General features: G+C 34.2%; 1 protein-coding gene across 1 annotated transcript; it reads left to right on the top strand.

The window, feature by feature from the left end:
- Nucleotides 1-3,714: 3,714 nt before the first annotated feature.
- On the top strand, nucleotides 3,715-15,783 carry LOC117334228 (retinal dehydrogenase 1-like). The gene is made up of 15 exons (XM_033893724.1): nucleotides 3,715-3,833; nucleotides 6,521-6,629; nucleotides 9,152-9,256; nucleotides 10,023-10,163; nucleotides 10,482-10,611; nucleotides 11,331-11,392; nucleotides 11,713-11,841; nucleotides 12,170-12,283; nucleotides 12,405-12,507; nucleotides 13,118-13,302; nucleotides 13,572-13,736; nucleotides 14,036-14,193; nucleotides 14,343-14,417; nucleotides 14,561-14,600; nucleotides 14,948-15,783. The coding sequence occupies exons 2-15, from the start codon at nucleotides 6,588-6,590 to the stop codon at nucleotides 14,975-14,977; spliced, it is 1,479 nt and encodes a 492-aa protein (XP_033749615.1). The 5' UTR covers nucleotides 3,715-3,833; nucleotides 6,521-6,587; the 3' UTR covers nucleotides 14,978-15,783.
- Nucleotides 15,784-17,595: the final 1,812 nt, after the last annotated feature.

Below are 17,595 nucleotides of genomic sequence, written 5' to 3'. Positions count from 1 at the left end.
TCATCCTATATCTGTGATCAAGTGGCTAATTATGATAAGTATTGAGAAACTAGAACAAATACAACATGTGAAGAAGACCTGAAACATCAAAATGGTCACCTGCTAAATTGGTAGCCATGACGACCAAAAATGGATAAAGAATGTACATAGATTCTACATGTTGAAGAGAGGAATTGCAATTTTACATTTTCTGCAATGTACATAATGGTAAAATTCACATTGATAAAATCAGCTTCAATATCATGATTTGGAGGCACATGTTAGCTGTTGACTAAAACCATAAAATAGGAAACGAATAAATATAATTGAATATAATTTTCGAAAGATTGATTATTAATGTTAAAACCATGAAAACAACAACCTACTTATGAATATGATTTATGATTAACATTTATAATCATATACAGCAAAAGCTGCAAACTGTTTTACTTTTTTATTCAGATAGAAGCACATGCGCATGTTTTTCCAAGTAAAATATCACATTTTTACGTATTTTCACTTCTGGTTGCCATGGTAACGTTTTAAATAAAAAAAATAGAAGTTTTGCCATAAAACCTGGATAGGTCCTCTTTACAAGATTCACTATATATTTAGACTGCTGACTAAACTATTATACCTGTAATACAAAATCAAATTTCTTACAATGAAGTCTAGGCAGATAAAACGGAAATAAAAACTTTTTAACAATAATCACTGCTTTTAATTTCAGTCAGTAACTATGACAACTGCAAATAAAAAGAAAATACTACTTTTATTTGTATTTATCCTCCTTCCTGAGTCTGATATATCATTAATTTTATAAACTAGCACTAAATTCACTCTCAGTGGCTTAAAATGTATAAACATATGAAATAAGTAACTTTTTTCATAAAATCATAAATTTTGGTTACCATGGTAACGTCAATAATGCAAAAACACCACTTTTGTTACTAAATTTGAAAAGGTTATATTCTCAAGTTTCTAAATATATATGGGTTGTTTACCAAAAATGTTGACGCAAAAGGGTGAAAACTCATGATGAACCAAAATGTCGGATTTGTTTTAGTTCCATTAAAAAATCCTGGGAGTTAAGGGGTTAAGGGGCATCTAAACAGCAAATCCAGTCAAAACATTGATATTTTACAGGCCTTTAAATCCCTATTATGGTGCAATGTCCCAGAAGTAACATGATGAACTTTTAGTATGTATCATGGCAAACCGTGGGACTTGCTGTTGACATGTAATTTGTTAAGCTGTTTGTAAATTTCAACAAAACGTAAGAAAAATGCATGTTTCAGGGGGACATAATTAACTCATTTGTATCCCATATATTACACAAACTTGCCATGTCGTTTTGCTCACAAGTGTCTAAAGCACAAAATAGGAGCATTGGTTTGACCAGCTTTGACGTTATTATATGTATAAACGCTGTTTTAATTTTGACCTTGAATTGCAAATGGCGGTCGTGAATGATATCACACAAATACGGCATATAGGGAGGTATTTAAAACATCAAAAATGCTCTTATTAGACAATATAAAGTATTCTTGAAGTGGCAAGAAGACTACTTTTATGAAAAAAATTTCAGCCGTTGAGTTTGGGATAAGATATGACTATTTCTGAAAAAGGCTGCAAACTCACCAATTTAACAAATTGACTTTAAAATGTTCTTCTTACTATGATGAGATGTCTTAAATGTATGATATAGGAGTGTTGTTATTAACTGAAATGCCCCCCTTTAAGCCATATTTGTGTAAAATTATTCACAGCCGCCATTTGCATTCCAAGGTCAAAACAAAATAAGTGTTTATACGTACATACAGTAAAATCCGGTCAAACAAATGCTCCTACCCTGTGCTATAGACACTTGTGAACATAACAGCTTGTCTATTTTTCAGGATTTTTCATTTGCGTGACTTAGAATTATTCCATGCTACATCTTACCACAAAGTTACTCTATAGAAGAAACTGGTAGCATCTATAGCAATTTATTGGTGATTGTAAGAAGCTACATGTCCAAACAAACATTTTGGTATGTTACATGACATTTTTTGTGTAAATCTTTAGGTATTTATTCGTGTTTGAAATTTAACATTATTCTGCTATATAGATGACCCTTAACATTCTCAACTAACCTTTAGGTAACGTCCCAAACACAAGTCATGTGTTTTGCCGGTAAAAGACATAATTTATCATCGTCTGTTCTGTGAGTCGAAAGTGCCGTTGATTTCAAACCAGATCTTGCAAAAAACTGTCTGATTTGCTTATCTATTTTACGTACCCAATCAGACAGTTCCTTGCAAAAACTGGTTTTAAAACATCGGCTCTTCTGTCTCACAGAACATATTATCTCTGCCTATTAAGTACTGTTGCCTCGAATTTCTATAATGTACGATAGGCTACAGTTTCCATTAAGTACGGTTAGCTACAGTTTCTATTATATACGGTTGGCTTCATTTTCTATTATGTACGGTTGGCTTCATTTTCTATTATGTACGGTTAGCTACAGTTTTTCTTATGTACGGTTGGCTACAGTTTCTATTATGTACGGTTGGCTTCAGTTTCTATTATGTACGGTTGGCTACAGTTGTTATTATGTACGGTTGGCTTCAGTTTCTATTATGCACGGTTGGCTACAGTTTCTAATATGTACGGTTGGCTACAGTTTCTAATATGTACGGTTGGCTACAGTTTCTAATATGTACGGTTGGCTACAGTTTCTAATATGTACGGTTGGCTACAGTTTCTAATATGTACGGTTGGCTACAGTTTCTATTACGTACGGTTAGCTACAGTTTCTATTATGCACGGTTGGCTACAGTTTCTATTATGTACGGTTGTTTACAGTTTCTAATATGTACGGTTGTTTACAGTTTCTAATATGTACGGTTGGCTACAGTTTCTAATATGTACGGTTGTTTACAGTTTCTAATATGTACGGTTGGCTACAGTTTCTATTATGTACGGTTGGCTACAGTTTCTAATATGTACAGTTGTTTACAGTTTCTAATATGTACGGTTGTTTACAGTTTCTAATATGTACGGTTGACTCCAATTTCTAATATGTACGGTTGTTTACAGTTTCTAATATGTACGGTTGTTTACAGTTTCTAATATGTACGGTTGTTTACAGTTTCTAATATGTACGGTTGACTCCAATTTCTGTTATGTATGGTGGTTGCAATATTGTTTATCGGTTTTTATTTACCTTGTCATTCAGTTATTCATTTTTGAGGGGTTGTTCTATGTTTAGTGAAAAAGCGAATGGTGATTGACATGCTAGTTGGTAACACCAGTTAAAAAAGCACGAACCATACAGACAGACATACAAACAAACAGACAGGCTGGTGAAACATGTGTATATGATTATGCATTAAAAAAATTATTGATGACATTTGCTTCAAAGGAGGGCACATTTATTGCTAATAATATTACTATAGTTAAAGTCACATGAGCCACTAATGTATGAAACTAAATTACAGGATTTACGTACATTAGATCATTAGAACAGGAAGTAAGTAATTGACAATACATATAAGGAAAGACTCATGTGTGTAAACAACATGTTTGTGTAGACACTTGTTTTAAAGATTTGTTATTGTCAATATTAATAAAACCTTGCATGAAAATGCATATATACAATACAAATAGTCAACCCATATACAAATGCAATTCTAAGATGTTTCCTTATTAAGTTAAATGATATGCATGTGGTGTCATATAGATTTGTGATATATCTTTAAATGACCGATTTCCTGTTGCAACCGTGGCTGTGCAAACTAATGTGTTGCCACTATAAAAGCGTCGGCAGTAACCAGACAAATTAGAAGCGCACCAGGATACAGACCGTACAGGTAAAGTCACACTCTATATCTTAGCTTATTTTCACTAACCACTTCTAACATGGATATTGTTTTTAATGCATGTATATAATCTATTTTCAATATATCTATTTGAGCGTGTTTTGCATATAGTTTCAGTAATTATTCACTTTAATTTTTATCAATTTAACATGATTTTCCACAGTAAAGTCTACGTATATCGATACAAAATAACGTTAAAAGGAAACGATAAAACACTTTATACTAGGGTCTGAGAGTAGATATTTTAAAAGAAATTTATGAATGTGTGATGTTTGCTAGCTAACGGCGTGTTAGTAGTTTTATTAAAATGATTATTGATAGTCTAAGAGTACCAAAGTTTCGATATGTTGTTACCTAATATAAACGGGGTCCTTTAATAGACCATCTGGCGTAGTAGGATAGCAAACACGGGCAGGGACCCGTCCTGAAGTAATGAGGAAGAAAACTAAAATTGTTGTGGCCCTTAATCAATTCAGTGTAAATAAAGAAAACTCTCGTTATCTCTAGAGCTACCGACATACATGTACAATCTCTGAGTGGTACATAACCCAGACAAGCAGCTTTTAACATCCTTTAAGTCTTCTCAATCGCTCATTTAAAGTTCTCAGAATGTTAGATTTATATCGATTGAAGTTTTACTTTCTGAGAAACGACATTATTTGGTTATTTAGGTTTAACTTGTGTGGGTTCTCAGCGTTGGTCTTTCAATCAGGAAATAGATATCCATAAACAGTTTCGATTTCCCTGAAGTTACGGTGAATTTATTTATTTTTTTCTATTGTTTTGCAACAGTGTCACCTGATCAGCTCCCAATTTGTCATGATAACCCACCTGAAATGCCACATGATTCACACTTACCTTTGTATTAGCTATGCACTTGTATAATGTGTAAATCTGAGCAACACAAACTTGTGGTTTTTATCCTGGCCACCTGCTGGTTTAATGTGTCTTACACTCGTATTACAGGATATGAAACGATTATAAAGGATGTGTGGATATTTCAGGGATGATCATCTCTAAGCTGATCTTTTATCCCATCGCATAAGCCATCTCTTAAGTCATCTCCTAAGATCATCTATTCTATCTCCTTATCGATTTCCTAAGGCATTTCCTATGATATTTCCTAAGCAAATCCTCTAAGCATTCTCCTATGCAACCACCTAAGCAATCTCTTAAGTTCCTATAGTTACAGCATGTCATCCTCTAAGACATGATATTCTTCTGGATAACCATCCTTAATAGTCAGTATCACTTTACATATTTATGTAACCATATCCCACACCAGTCTCTACTCTACAATAACCGAAATCCAACCTTAAAATCGATTAACCGAGTGTAATGTATGCACAAAAGCACTGATTTGCATGGGAATAGTACAAGGAGAATAAGACCAGGTGCTCCGAAAGAATAAGCGTCGTCGGCTTCATCGACGAATTCCGCCATTTAAATCTAATCAAATCTAGGTCAAATATGGGTTATAAGTCACAATCACAAATGAAAGTTAGGGTGGTGACAACGGAACCTATAGACATTTAAGCAAGCTTTAACACGGTCATCAATCTGGTGGCAAACATCTATACACATATTTATATATATTGATCTCCTTGTAGCAATCATCTATATACATACAATTGTGTAGCCGCTCCTGAACAGTCTCTACAAGTCTAATATCCTGGTAGCAGTCATCTATACACTTATTTGTGTGACCACCCTTGAACAGTCTCTACAAGGCTGATCTCCTGGTGGCAGACATCTATACATAATTCCTGAACAGTTAATACAAGTCTGATCTTGTGGTCATCATCTATATGTATATATGTGTGTTACCATCCTTTAACAGTCTATAAAAGTCTGATCTCCTTGAGGAAATCATTTATACATATATTTATGCTTTTACTTCGAGAAAGCAGCGTTTATGTGTCCATTACTGTGTGCGGATATGTTGTTATGTCGATTTCGTATTATATACTCACACTTCTGACCAATCATAAATCCCGAAATCCTACTTCATGTTGTCACTTTCCACATATCAAACAAACTCAGTTTAAAAAATTAATCAGGTAATGAAGTTTGAACTCATAAAAAGTTATGACACGAATGTCTCATTATTGTATCCATCGTTTCGTGTTGTTTCGACACGTGTGAATTATTGCTATTGGACATCATCCATCGTGCGTCGTCCGTAAACTTTGTTCAGATTTTATGTAACTTATTTTTGATGAAGCAATCCCGTAATAAAATATTGATGTAAAAGACACACTCGCCATATAAAGATATAAACATGTATCACAATTTGTAATATACATCATAAAACGTATATAATAAATTATATATGCTATCGACTGTTCGTGGCTTTTGTCTAATACACTGTTATCAATATAACAATACAGGGTGAAATCAGGTCACTGTTATGACAATAACGAACGAAACACAAACACCATTTTACGGCATTATACTCAAGCAGTCGAGCGAATTTAACTACCGCTGCTATATACTTAAATATCTATCAAATCGTGTCATATTACATATAAAAAACCCAGTATAGTTTTTATGCTCCACATTTAGGTGATCAACTATGGTATACATCAATGTAGATAAGCTGTCGGGGTGTTGTCCAGTCACGTGATATCTTCTTTATTTAAGAGGGTTTTTTTTTTGCCTTTTACCTTACACTTCAGGTTAATACAGGATCAGTGATCCAACCTCCTGGTTTTCGTCGTAGACCTACATGACCAACTGACAGCAATGGTTACGCCAATCAGAAACCCCGACATCAAATTTAAACAGGTATGTATGTCACGATGATATAGATTGATATTTTTCCCTTTTTGCATTCTGATTTTTTAACTTAAATATTGATATTGCTGATAAAATAATGATTGTCATCAATATACATCAGAATAGTTACAAATGTAAATGTTCTATGTTGTTGTGGCATACCTATTTCTGTTTTAATAAAATAAACATTCTATTCATAATTGGTTATACCAAATTGGTATTGTTCTCATTTATTAGGTCGATGTTTTATTCTGCATCACATGTCGATAATAAGACGTCACGTTTGGTGTCACTTCACTACAACGATTTGCATATCGGTTCATGAAGATTTCGGTCAAACGTTTAATTTTACATATTCGTGATTTTCAAATTAATTTAACATACATTAACATTTCTAATACGTAAATACAACATTACAACAGTCGTCAGTTTGTGTAGTCAAGTCAATATGAATGCCATATGGGTAATTATGGCTATTTGACGTCATTGTATTTAGCTGTTGTTCATATCAAATTAATATTCAACTGCTAACACAATCTAATAATCGTTAAATGATTAAATGATTGTTACATAATTTATCAAGAATTTATATTTGTTATCATAACATTATATTATTAATATTTTTGTGTTTTTTGAATAGCATTGGTGTTTGACTTCATCTTAGACTAGAAACAATACATGCAATAAAAACTTATTTCAGTAAATAAGTTGTACTTTTAGGATTAACATTAACAGCTAGGCCACTGAGTTGACAATTACGTGAGTTATGTTTCAGTGATTGAACAGGAAAGTGAATTTCAAATGAAGTTATTTCCGTCTGAATATTAAGTCATCTATTTAACTGAAAAAATATGTTTTATCATACCAGTTGATGAGTAATCAGTGATGTACATGTATGACGAGTTCTGCCTGGCGTAATCCATACAGGCTGTCATTTGAATTGCTATTCAGAAAATGTAAAACAATCTTATGTCGGTCGGTAAAAGCCAGTTTTAAACGAAGTCTACAATTCTCCACAGGTTGATAGGTAACCTGTTGCTAGGCGACCCATATAGCAGATGATTAAGCAGTATACAATTACTTCGCGTTGTCACGATGTTTATGTGGCCTGGTTTTGGTGATCGGGTTCAGGGCCAAAATAATCTAAATCGTCCACCTTTACAATGTTTACGTTAATATGATTTATTTTCACTGTGCGAGGTTAATGTATGTATCTAAGATTTTATCTGGTAAGATATGGGGAGCGTTTATCTTTTGTTTCATGGGTTTGTCTTTTGTTTTAATGTCTGCTAAATCTATATCAACAATTTTCGGTTTCTACATCAGTTATGTATCTATTGTTCAATCATATCTACTGCTGTAGATACTTTATGTTGCATTTTAATAACTACATACCTTAATGATAAGTTTTCGTCAAAATAGCATCATAGTCACTCTAAATTATGGAGTAAATATTCCGGATAGTACATAAAAGCATTTATTACATGTTTACCAGTGAGATATTGAAAGTTATTAATTCTATTTAAGTGATTTTTTTTCACTTGTGAAAAAATGTCATTCACTAGCGAAAAATGTCACTTTTTCTTATTTGACCAATCAAAACACTGCTTATAAACGACAACAAGGAAAATCAAGATTGGCATATAGCTCACCGTCATGTTGTATGACGTCATAATGCAAGAAAGAATGCATAACGTCACAATTTGGCTTACATTTGTGAGCTGTTGACAGGGGACCGCAATGAATTCTGGGAGAGATTGAACTGCCTCGGTATATTTTGCTATAAAATGTAAAAAAAAAAAAAACTAAAAAAACAAGAGAATATCTAAAATTATCTTCATTAATACCAGATATACTTCACTCGTGACAAATATCAAAATGTTAGCCACAGTCGACACTGTTCGATATCCTCTATATCTAATAACAATGATACTATATATATTTAACGACATCAAAACACTGCTCAGTTCCATTAACACACTATAGGCAGCTCTTCTTAATACAATATTACATTAGAAAGTCCTGATAACAATATACTTGATAGTCCTAATTACGACAGTAATACGGTGAACAGTCGTGATTAAGCCATTGATACGATGAGTCCTAATTACGACAATATACGACAACAACACGATGATCGTTCTTATTTCGGCAATACTACACTGATCACTAAGCAATCCAAATTAAGACAATGAAAGGCGCGATGAGCAAACTTTTTTAACTACAATGATATACTGGAAAGTCATATTACGACAATAATGTGATACCAGTCCTTATTACGAGAATACGCTGAACAGTCCTTATTACGACAATAATACACCGGAAAGTCATTTATTACGACAATTGATGTTTATCAGTCTTTATTACGATACTATTACACTATTGTACAGCAGATGCAATTATGCAGTGTTATTTGTAATTGATCTAATACATATAATTATACTCATGATAATAATTTCGACAATAAACAAATGCGACGTATTAGATAAAAGATATATGATGTAACTAATCTTTCTTTTCCAATAATTTAGTTGTTTATCAACAATGAGTGGGTAAACGCTATCAGCGGAAAGACATTCCCCGTCCTCAATCCGGCCACAGAAGGGAAGATCGCTGACATACAGGAAGGTGACAAGGTCAGAGACAGTAAAACATAATACAAGGGTCTTGACACAAAGTTACCCTTATGAACGACTGTTTATCTCCTAGTGAAAATCAAATTATTCGCGTACATGTATGTCTATTTATAACAATACAATACGTTTTTGCTGCTGACCGAGTACCCTAATATTAATGTAAATGACGTTTTGGTAACGCCTTTCACCTTAGCGACTGGTTACAATGTATTTCCGTGATCAAACGTGGAAATTTATGGGAGTTACCTGCCAGACCACATGGGTTCTCTTCAGGTTCTCCGGTTTCTCGTTAAAGTTATAGCCTCCTAACGCAGCCCCATCCGGGCCATCAAGAGTGATTGATATAGGTTATGAATATAGCTCGTTTCCCCAATTGTACAATGAATAAAACTAATAGTGGTTTATGTGAAATTGAATATAACTAGTAACCCTTAAACCTTAATATATATGTTTGAAAATAATGCCAATAAGGGCGATACATGAGTACAATACGTTTAAATATGAGACGTTTTCTATTAACTGGATACTTGATATGTGTAATTCTTTATTGATGGTGATTGTTTGGTGAATACGATTGCTTGCTATAATCACTTTAGGTCAGCGTCAGTGAAGAGTCCTAAAAGGACGAAATAGCTGTATGATTCATTATGGTTCTACTGTATCTACCTTTCGGTTTGTTTTATGGTATATTAATACCTAAGTATACTAATATCGAGTGCGTTTTTTATACAATCCTTTGTTGCATTTGATTTTTTTGTCAAAACAGGCCGATGTTGACAAGGCGGTGGATGCAGCGAAAAAGGCATTTGAACCAGGATCTGCTTGGCGTATTACGAATGCCAGTGATCGCGGTTGCCTGATGAACAAGCTGGCTGATCTTATAGAACGGGACAGACTGTACTTGGCAGTGAGTTGGCTAGATGGAGTATCAAATTATCAAAATTCGTCATTGGGTCTTCGAAAGCTAGACATTCTTATCTTTTCCTGAAGTGCAGCGATGCGTCAGCGAATATATTTCCATATCTCCATAGTGAATTTAATGTGTTAGTTATTTTTCGTCGAGCACTTGATTAATGCCCGATGCAAAATGATTTTTATTTGTTTTTCAAAACATTTTTCATATGAATTTGGAAATGCAGCATTATGCATTTTGCATTGTTAATCACGGCAGAAACTGCATAATTCGAAACAAAATAATTATGATAATTATTGTCCTCCTTCGCAGAGCCTTGAAAGCCTGGATAATGGTAAACCTTTTAATGACTCGTACAACATTGACTTGGTCCTGGTGATAAAATGTATCAGGTACTACGCTGGCTGGACTGACAAGATCTGTGGCAAGACTATTCCCATGGGTAAAGTATCACGTGTGCTAATTTTAACAGGACCATTCACTATTGGTATTGTACCAATTGTGATAATTCCTTCCCATGGGTAATAATTCAAGTGTGATAGTTTCTTAACAGGACCCTTCCCATGGGTAATACATCAAGTGTGATAATTCCTTCCCATGGGTAAAGTATCAAGTATGATAGTTTTAACAGGACCATTCCCTAGGAGTATTGTACCAATAATGATAATTCCTTAACAGGACCATGCCCATGGACAATGTATCAAGGGTGTTCATTTTTACAGGACCATTCCGATGGGAAATGTATCAAGTGTGATCATTCCTTTACAGGTCCATTCCTATGGGTAAAGTATCAAGTGTGATAATTTCTTAAAAGGACCATTCCCATGGGTAATGCATCAAGTGTGATAATTCCTTCCCATGGGTAAAGTATCAAGTATGATAGTTTTAACAGGACCATTCCCTAGGAGTATTGTACCAATAATGATAATTCCTTAACAGGACCATGCCCATGGACAATGTATCAAGGGTGTTCATTTTTTACAGGACCATTCCGATGGGAAATGTATCAAGTGTGATCATTCCTTTACAGGTCCATTCCTATGGGTAAAGTATCAAGTGTGATAATTTCTTAAAAGGACCATTCCCATGGGTAAATTATAAAGTGTAATAATTCAATAACAAAACAATGTACATGTAGTTATATAAAACGTTCCTTTGTAGACGGCGAATTTTTCTGCTACACCAGGCATGAACCTGTTGGAATATGTGGTCAAATTATCCCCGTAAGTTCTTATCGGATATTAAACCTTCGTCCTTATTTTTCAAACATTTTACTGCAAGATAGAAATGAAACATCAATGACAAATTAATTATATAGTTCTACTTACCTTTCAAATAATGCATTACCTACAGCAAAAGTATTCATCTCCATAGTTGCGAAGTTACAAAAATAGAATCTATCGATATAATAACCCGGTTCTTTCATTAATAGAGTTTGTGGGAAAATAACTTTCAGTCACATGGTGATGCTATCCAATGTTATATGTTACCTATATTAATGTAGCCATAACTACAATATAAATACAGCCATGTTTAACTCCAGTGGAATTTCCCTCTCCTCATGATGGCCTGGAAGCTTGGCCCTGCTCTAGCCTGTGGTAACGTGGTTGTCCTCAAACCGGCCGAGCAAACCCCACTCACCGCTCTTTATATAGCCTCACTCATAAAAGAGGTAGGATATGAACCAGTTGTGTGCTATTTGAGAATTTTCAATTTGTTGTCAATAATTGAGGTGTTATGATAGTCAAAAACGATTGTTACTAAAATATCTGGATGATACGTTTAACATTTTTTTACTGTTTTTATATCAAATGTGACACAAAAGTATGTTTTGGGTAGTGGACGTGGTGTTTTGCTATCCGTTTATTCACATGCGTTTTGAAGATCTCCATTTGTTTGAGTAATCAGTCGTTGACACATAACAAATTATATGTTTTACATACTGGTAATTGATGTTTTAATTTGTTTACTCTGTGTATTTTGTAAACTATTATATTAAGGCTGGATTTCCCCCCGGTGTAGTGAACGTGATTCCAGGCTATGGACCAACGGCAGGCGCTGCTATTTCTGAACACAACGATATCGACAAGGTTGCTTTTACTGGATCTACTGAGGTAGGTGTTTTGTTGGTAAAGCAAACCTGGCTCTTCATCATTCACAAAGCTGATATTGAGCAGATATGCTTTTTTCTGCGATGGAATATGTATATAATTGGGGTTTGTTTTGCAATCAAAGGTGGGACAGATTGTGATGCAGGCCGCTGCGCGTACCAATCTCAAGAGGGTGACACTTGAACTTGGAGGGAAAAGTCCAAATGTCGTATTTGCTGACGCCGATTGTGAGTAAATAAAATATGAGGGGAGAACAATAATCATGCTCTACCTTAAGGACGTGACAGAGAAAATCTACAACACTCAAGGTGATATCATACATTTATTGACTTTGTTAAGGTTAATGCAATGATTTGTTAACCTGTGGCCGGAAGAAGAGCCTTTGGTTAAACAACCAAGAATATCATCCATTGGCATTAGAATTATGAAGATTTTGTGTAGACGGATTCTCAATAAAGATTAAATTTCCAGAATAGAGATGAAATGACAGGAATTGTGTTAATATGAACTAGAACATTTAGGAGGGTTTTAATTGTTTTATTTTTCTGCTTTCGTGTATTTAGTCAAAACCTTAATACAATTAAGGAACCTATATTTTAGTACATGTTTAGTGAGTTTATATCTAACATATCTGACAACAATATAGCTCTTAATTTAACAAACTGTTTACTAACAGGAATAAATATCAAGTACATTATTTGTGCGGTGCATTCATTTACAGTTTTGGTCTCATTTGGGATACATTTTTGAGGCTGGTCAGACCCGGAGAGCTATACTGTGTTTGGTCTCTTGTTTCTATAGTACTGTAATACAATGAATATTGTTTCTGTTTTTTAGTGGACATAGCAGTGAATGCATGCCACAATGGACTCTTTTTCAACATGGGTCAGTGTTGTTGTGCCGCATCCAGGACCTACGTTCAGGAGGAGGTCTACGACGCCTTCACCAAGAAACTAGTAGAAAAGGCCTCATCGCGAGTGGTTGGGGATCCGTTCGAGTCTAATACCATGTCTGGACCCCAGGTACAATTAGTATATTTAGTATGTGGTGGAATATATTTTAAAGATATTTTATCAATATTTTACAAGCAGGTGTATCTTGAATATCAATTAAAAAAATTACTGTTGATTTAAATGACATCTATCGGCTATCGATGTATTCAAAACTATACCCATTTCTTGACTCTGTATGCTTACCTGTGACGGATATAGTAAGTTTGAAGTTAGTAAGTAGATACAAGCAGAAATATCTTATCAAGATGATTAAAGCGATGTAAATGTATCAATCCTAGGTTGACAAGGAACAATTCGACAAGATTCTGAACCTCATAGAAGCCGGAGTACAGCAGGGAGCGAAACTAGAATGTGGCGGCAAGCGTCAAGGATCCGAGGGCTACTTCATCCAGCCAACAGTGTTCACAGGTGTCACGGAAGATATGCGCATCGGCAAGGAGGAGGTACATTCACCAGTCAAACAGCAGTCCGACAAACACTGATTACAAATTGAATGACGATTATCAAATAAGACGTCAATGTATTAAATTTCATTGTTCTGAATCATCCATCAAAGTTGTTTATTTAAAACAATTCCGTAGGCCAAAATAGCATTAGACATCCATCATACTTACGACTACATGTAACGATGACAGGGTTTAATTAGACACCGTAAGAACCCTTGGTACGATGGATAATTACTTCGCTTACCTTTGACCTTTAAAGATATTTTTGTACTAATCACGTGTTCTTATTCTTGCAGATTTTTGGTCCCGTTATGCAAGTCATCAAATTTAAAACCATGGACGAGGTTATAAAGCGGGCAAACACAACACATTACGGATTGGCCGCCGCTATTTGCACAAAAGATATTGACAAGGTCATGACCTACAGCAGTCAGGTCAAGGCCGGAACTGTCTGGTACGTTATAACGAAAATTACGTTATTTCTCGGTTTCTGGTATGTCTCCTCCAAAGTGTTAATGCTTTTTCTGTGTATCCCGTCCTATCGATAATTTTGTATGGTCTACTTGTCATACCTGTAGTATTATTTTCCTTTTTTCTATACAGGGTGAATTCCTTCAATGTGTTTGGTGCCCAGTGTCCATTCGGAGGATTCAAGATGTCTGGTATTGGACGAGAACTGTAAGTAAATTCGGTTTTGTGCCATTCTAATAATGATTATTACGCGCGCGAATCGAAACGTCATTTTATAGATGAGTAAGTGTGCATCAAAATTGACGTTTGTAGGATTATTTAAACATTACCAACTGTTTATTTCTTTTCAGTGGTGAATATGGGTTGCATGACTACTCGGAGGTCAAAACGGTGAGACAATTCACAATCTTTTATTCCCCTCTGGTAAACAAATATAGTCCTTTCTATAAAGCAAGATTAGCATTTCTGTCACCATGAAAATATAACAGGAGTGTTTAAACGACACATTATTGATAAATAGAAGTGTATGATACAACCGTTATGCCCTGCAAACACTGGTCGGACGATCCTAGTCACAAAAGTGTGAATATCTGAAAAGGGAGTTTAAAATGGGAAATTCAAAATAATATTTCCACACATCAAACAGAAATAAAGCATGGCAATAATATCTTATTTTTAAAAAAAAATACTAAAAATTCAAACTATTATTAATTCTTCTTCAACATTATTTTTTGTAGGTCATCATTAAAACTCCAACCAAATTGTAAAATGTTTCGTGAGGAATATCGCCAGTGGAGTAGGAGTTACCCATCCTGGAACATATGTGCGCAGCATATCTTGAGTTATCGATCCAGTGTTTTTACAATACATGTAACAGTTATGTTTCGTCATTGATATCGATACTCTGCACACTTTTTATTTTATAATAAAAAAAAATTTATATTTCATTTAATCAATTAAAGGAACAATCCACTGTAATCATATCCCGGAATGTGTTAATCTTGATATAACCAGGAGCTAGATGGTGGTTTCAATGGTGTATATTTGCGTAATGTAAGGACGACAGAAGCAGACAAGTGCCTGACAATGTACCGTTTAATTTACATGGATTAAGGGTGTATCCTGCCTAATGATATGTACCGATATTACAAAAGAATTCTAGAAAAGTTCTAGTCCGAGAGTTGGTTGGAAGCAATCCTTCATAAAACATATGTTGGACTTGCGAGAATGGTTAACTTTACTAATGGTTTGTTTGTATTAATATAAAAGGGTATTAATGAAACATTAGCCATTTATATATGTCCTTAAATGTAGTCCGGACGGGTTTTTGTCGTTTTATCGACGATTCCTTACCGGTTATAAAAGAAAAGTCGAAATAACAGCTTCATCGCCATTTCCCCACTTTTTATAAACATAGGGAGCAAGATGTTGTTGGAAGGACTATAGTCAATTTCAGAGGATTTTACCTGTAATTACCTATTTCACTTGTTGTTACCTGTCATACCTGATCAATTTTTGGCTGATGTCTTAAACTAACATGAAGATACAATAAAATGTGTTACGTGTTTTTGTTTTTTTGTTTGTTTGTTTGTTTGTTTTTTTTTGTTTTTGTTGCTGTTGTTTTTTATGATTATTTATTTTACATTTTAAATTTAGGATGATAAAGACAGATGACAAATTAACATCTTTCACACACTCATTCATTCTCAAACAATTTAGTTGTTGTCATTAACATCCTCAAAGGCTTCATTAACCTTGTTATGGTTTTTCAATGCAGGAAATAGATACTAAACACATTAGAAGTCAATACATATATATCACTGGTAGTTTAATTCCATAAAGGACTTATAAAGGGTTACAGTCAGTCCATTGTCTTTCGTTTGGCCCTTTATGTATTTCTGAACATTGAAATTATCGTTAATGATTTTACCAACTTATTTAAATTCAAAGAGCTGATAAGGCTTTGTATATAAAGTGTTTAATGATGATTGATACTTCATGATCAATATAACTACATTGTTTTGAGACTACTCTAAAAAGAAATGAGTCTTTATTATAAGCAAAAGGTACTAAGAGTATATCTAACAATTTATCGAATCACTGTAGAAGCACCTGTTCTTCCCGTTAGGGCGATATACTATTTGTATTCATTTGTAATCATGCTTATATGTACAATCATAAAGTTTTTTTATTTACTGCAGCTTATGACCTTTTAATTTGCCGCCTACCACATCACTGACGTTATCAGTTTCAAATACCGGAACAGTCGAAATTTTAAGAAGGAATAATATAGTACCTAATGTCGTTATTAAAAGTAAGCAATTTATATTATCATTATGTTAATTTTAGAAGAATATCAGCTCTTTTATTCTACATAAAAGTCTTCTTGAAAACGATTCAAAGGATATTTTGTTCGAAACAGATTCCAGTCTAACTGGTCACATCAGTGTCGCTAACTTAGCAGGCGATGTTCAACTTCACAGGGGCTCAATTTTGGAGTAAGGTAGGCCTTTTCCATCAGTGAATAACCACAACACTAAAACCCAGTATGCATGTACATCCGGAAACCATGTCGATACTCTCGATTTGTCACAATGTTTGTAATTACTGAGAGTAAAGACGTTGACAGTTTGATGAAATTCGTATAGATCAAGAAAAGCGCTGATAATAATAATTTGTGTTGACTTCATTTATTTTATCATCAAATTCTTCTGTAACAACTTGTGAAGTTGTTTTATTTTTATGGTGGCTTATGTAAATAAATGCTAGCATTCGAAGATCTCTAAGTAACTGGCAGCTATTGTCTTAACTTACAACACATGGAGCTGTATTCCTATACTGACCGAATCACTGTAAATTGTAGTATACAGACTCATAACTATAATTCAGTTTACTAACGACATATAGGCAAATGCAACACATAATGTGAATATATGCACGTAGACATTATACTCGATTATATAGTGTTGTAAAGAACCGCAGTTATTGATATCATGTGATATACCATGCAACCAACACCAGAAAGGCTGATAAAGGTTTCAAAATGATCAGAAAAAGTGTTCGTTAATTTGATATTGCAGATTACAAGTAATCAAAATATAAAACAATCAATACGTTTTTTTTTTGTTTTTTTTTTTTTAAGACAATAATTGCATGTATCATATAGTAAATCAAGCTGAAAAAATATCGACACAAAAAAAAATACTCTTAAATATTTCCTCGTTTAACGGTCATGGAAGCCTCGTAACATAAGAATTATGGGAAAATTACAGCAATGTGTTCAATGATATCAGAACCCCAGACATCAGAAATACTAAAAGAACTGGGTAAATTCACATCATCGACTACAGAGTCAATTACACGGGCCCCTGTCTAAATTGAACTT

The sequence above is a fragment of the Pecten maximus genome, chromosome 9, assembly GCF_902652985.1.
Source record: "Pecten maximus chromosome 9, xPecMax1.1, whole genome shotgun sequence".
Lineage (NCBI taxonomy): Eukaryota > Metazoa > Mollusca > Bivalvia > Pectinida > Pectinidae > Pecten > Pecten maximus.
The sequence above is the reverse complement of the archived record's forward strand: the minus strand, read 5'-3'. Positions and strand labels throughout refer to the sequence as shown.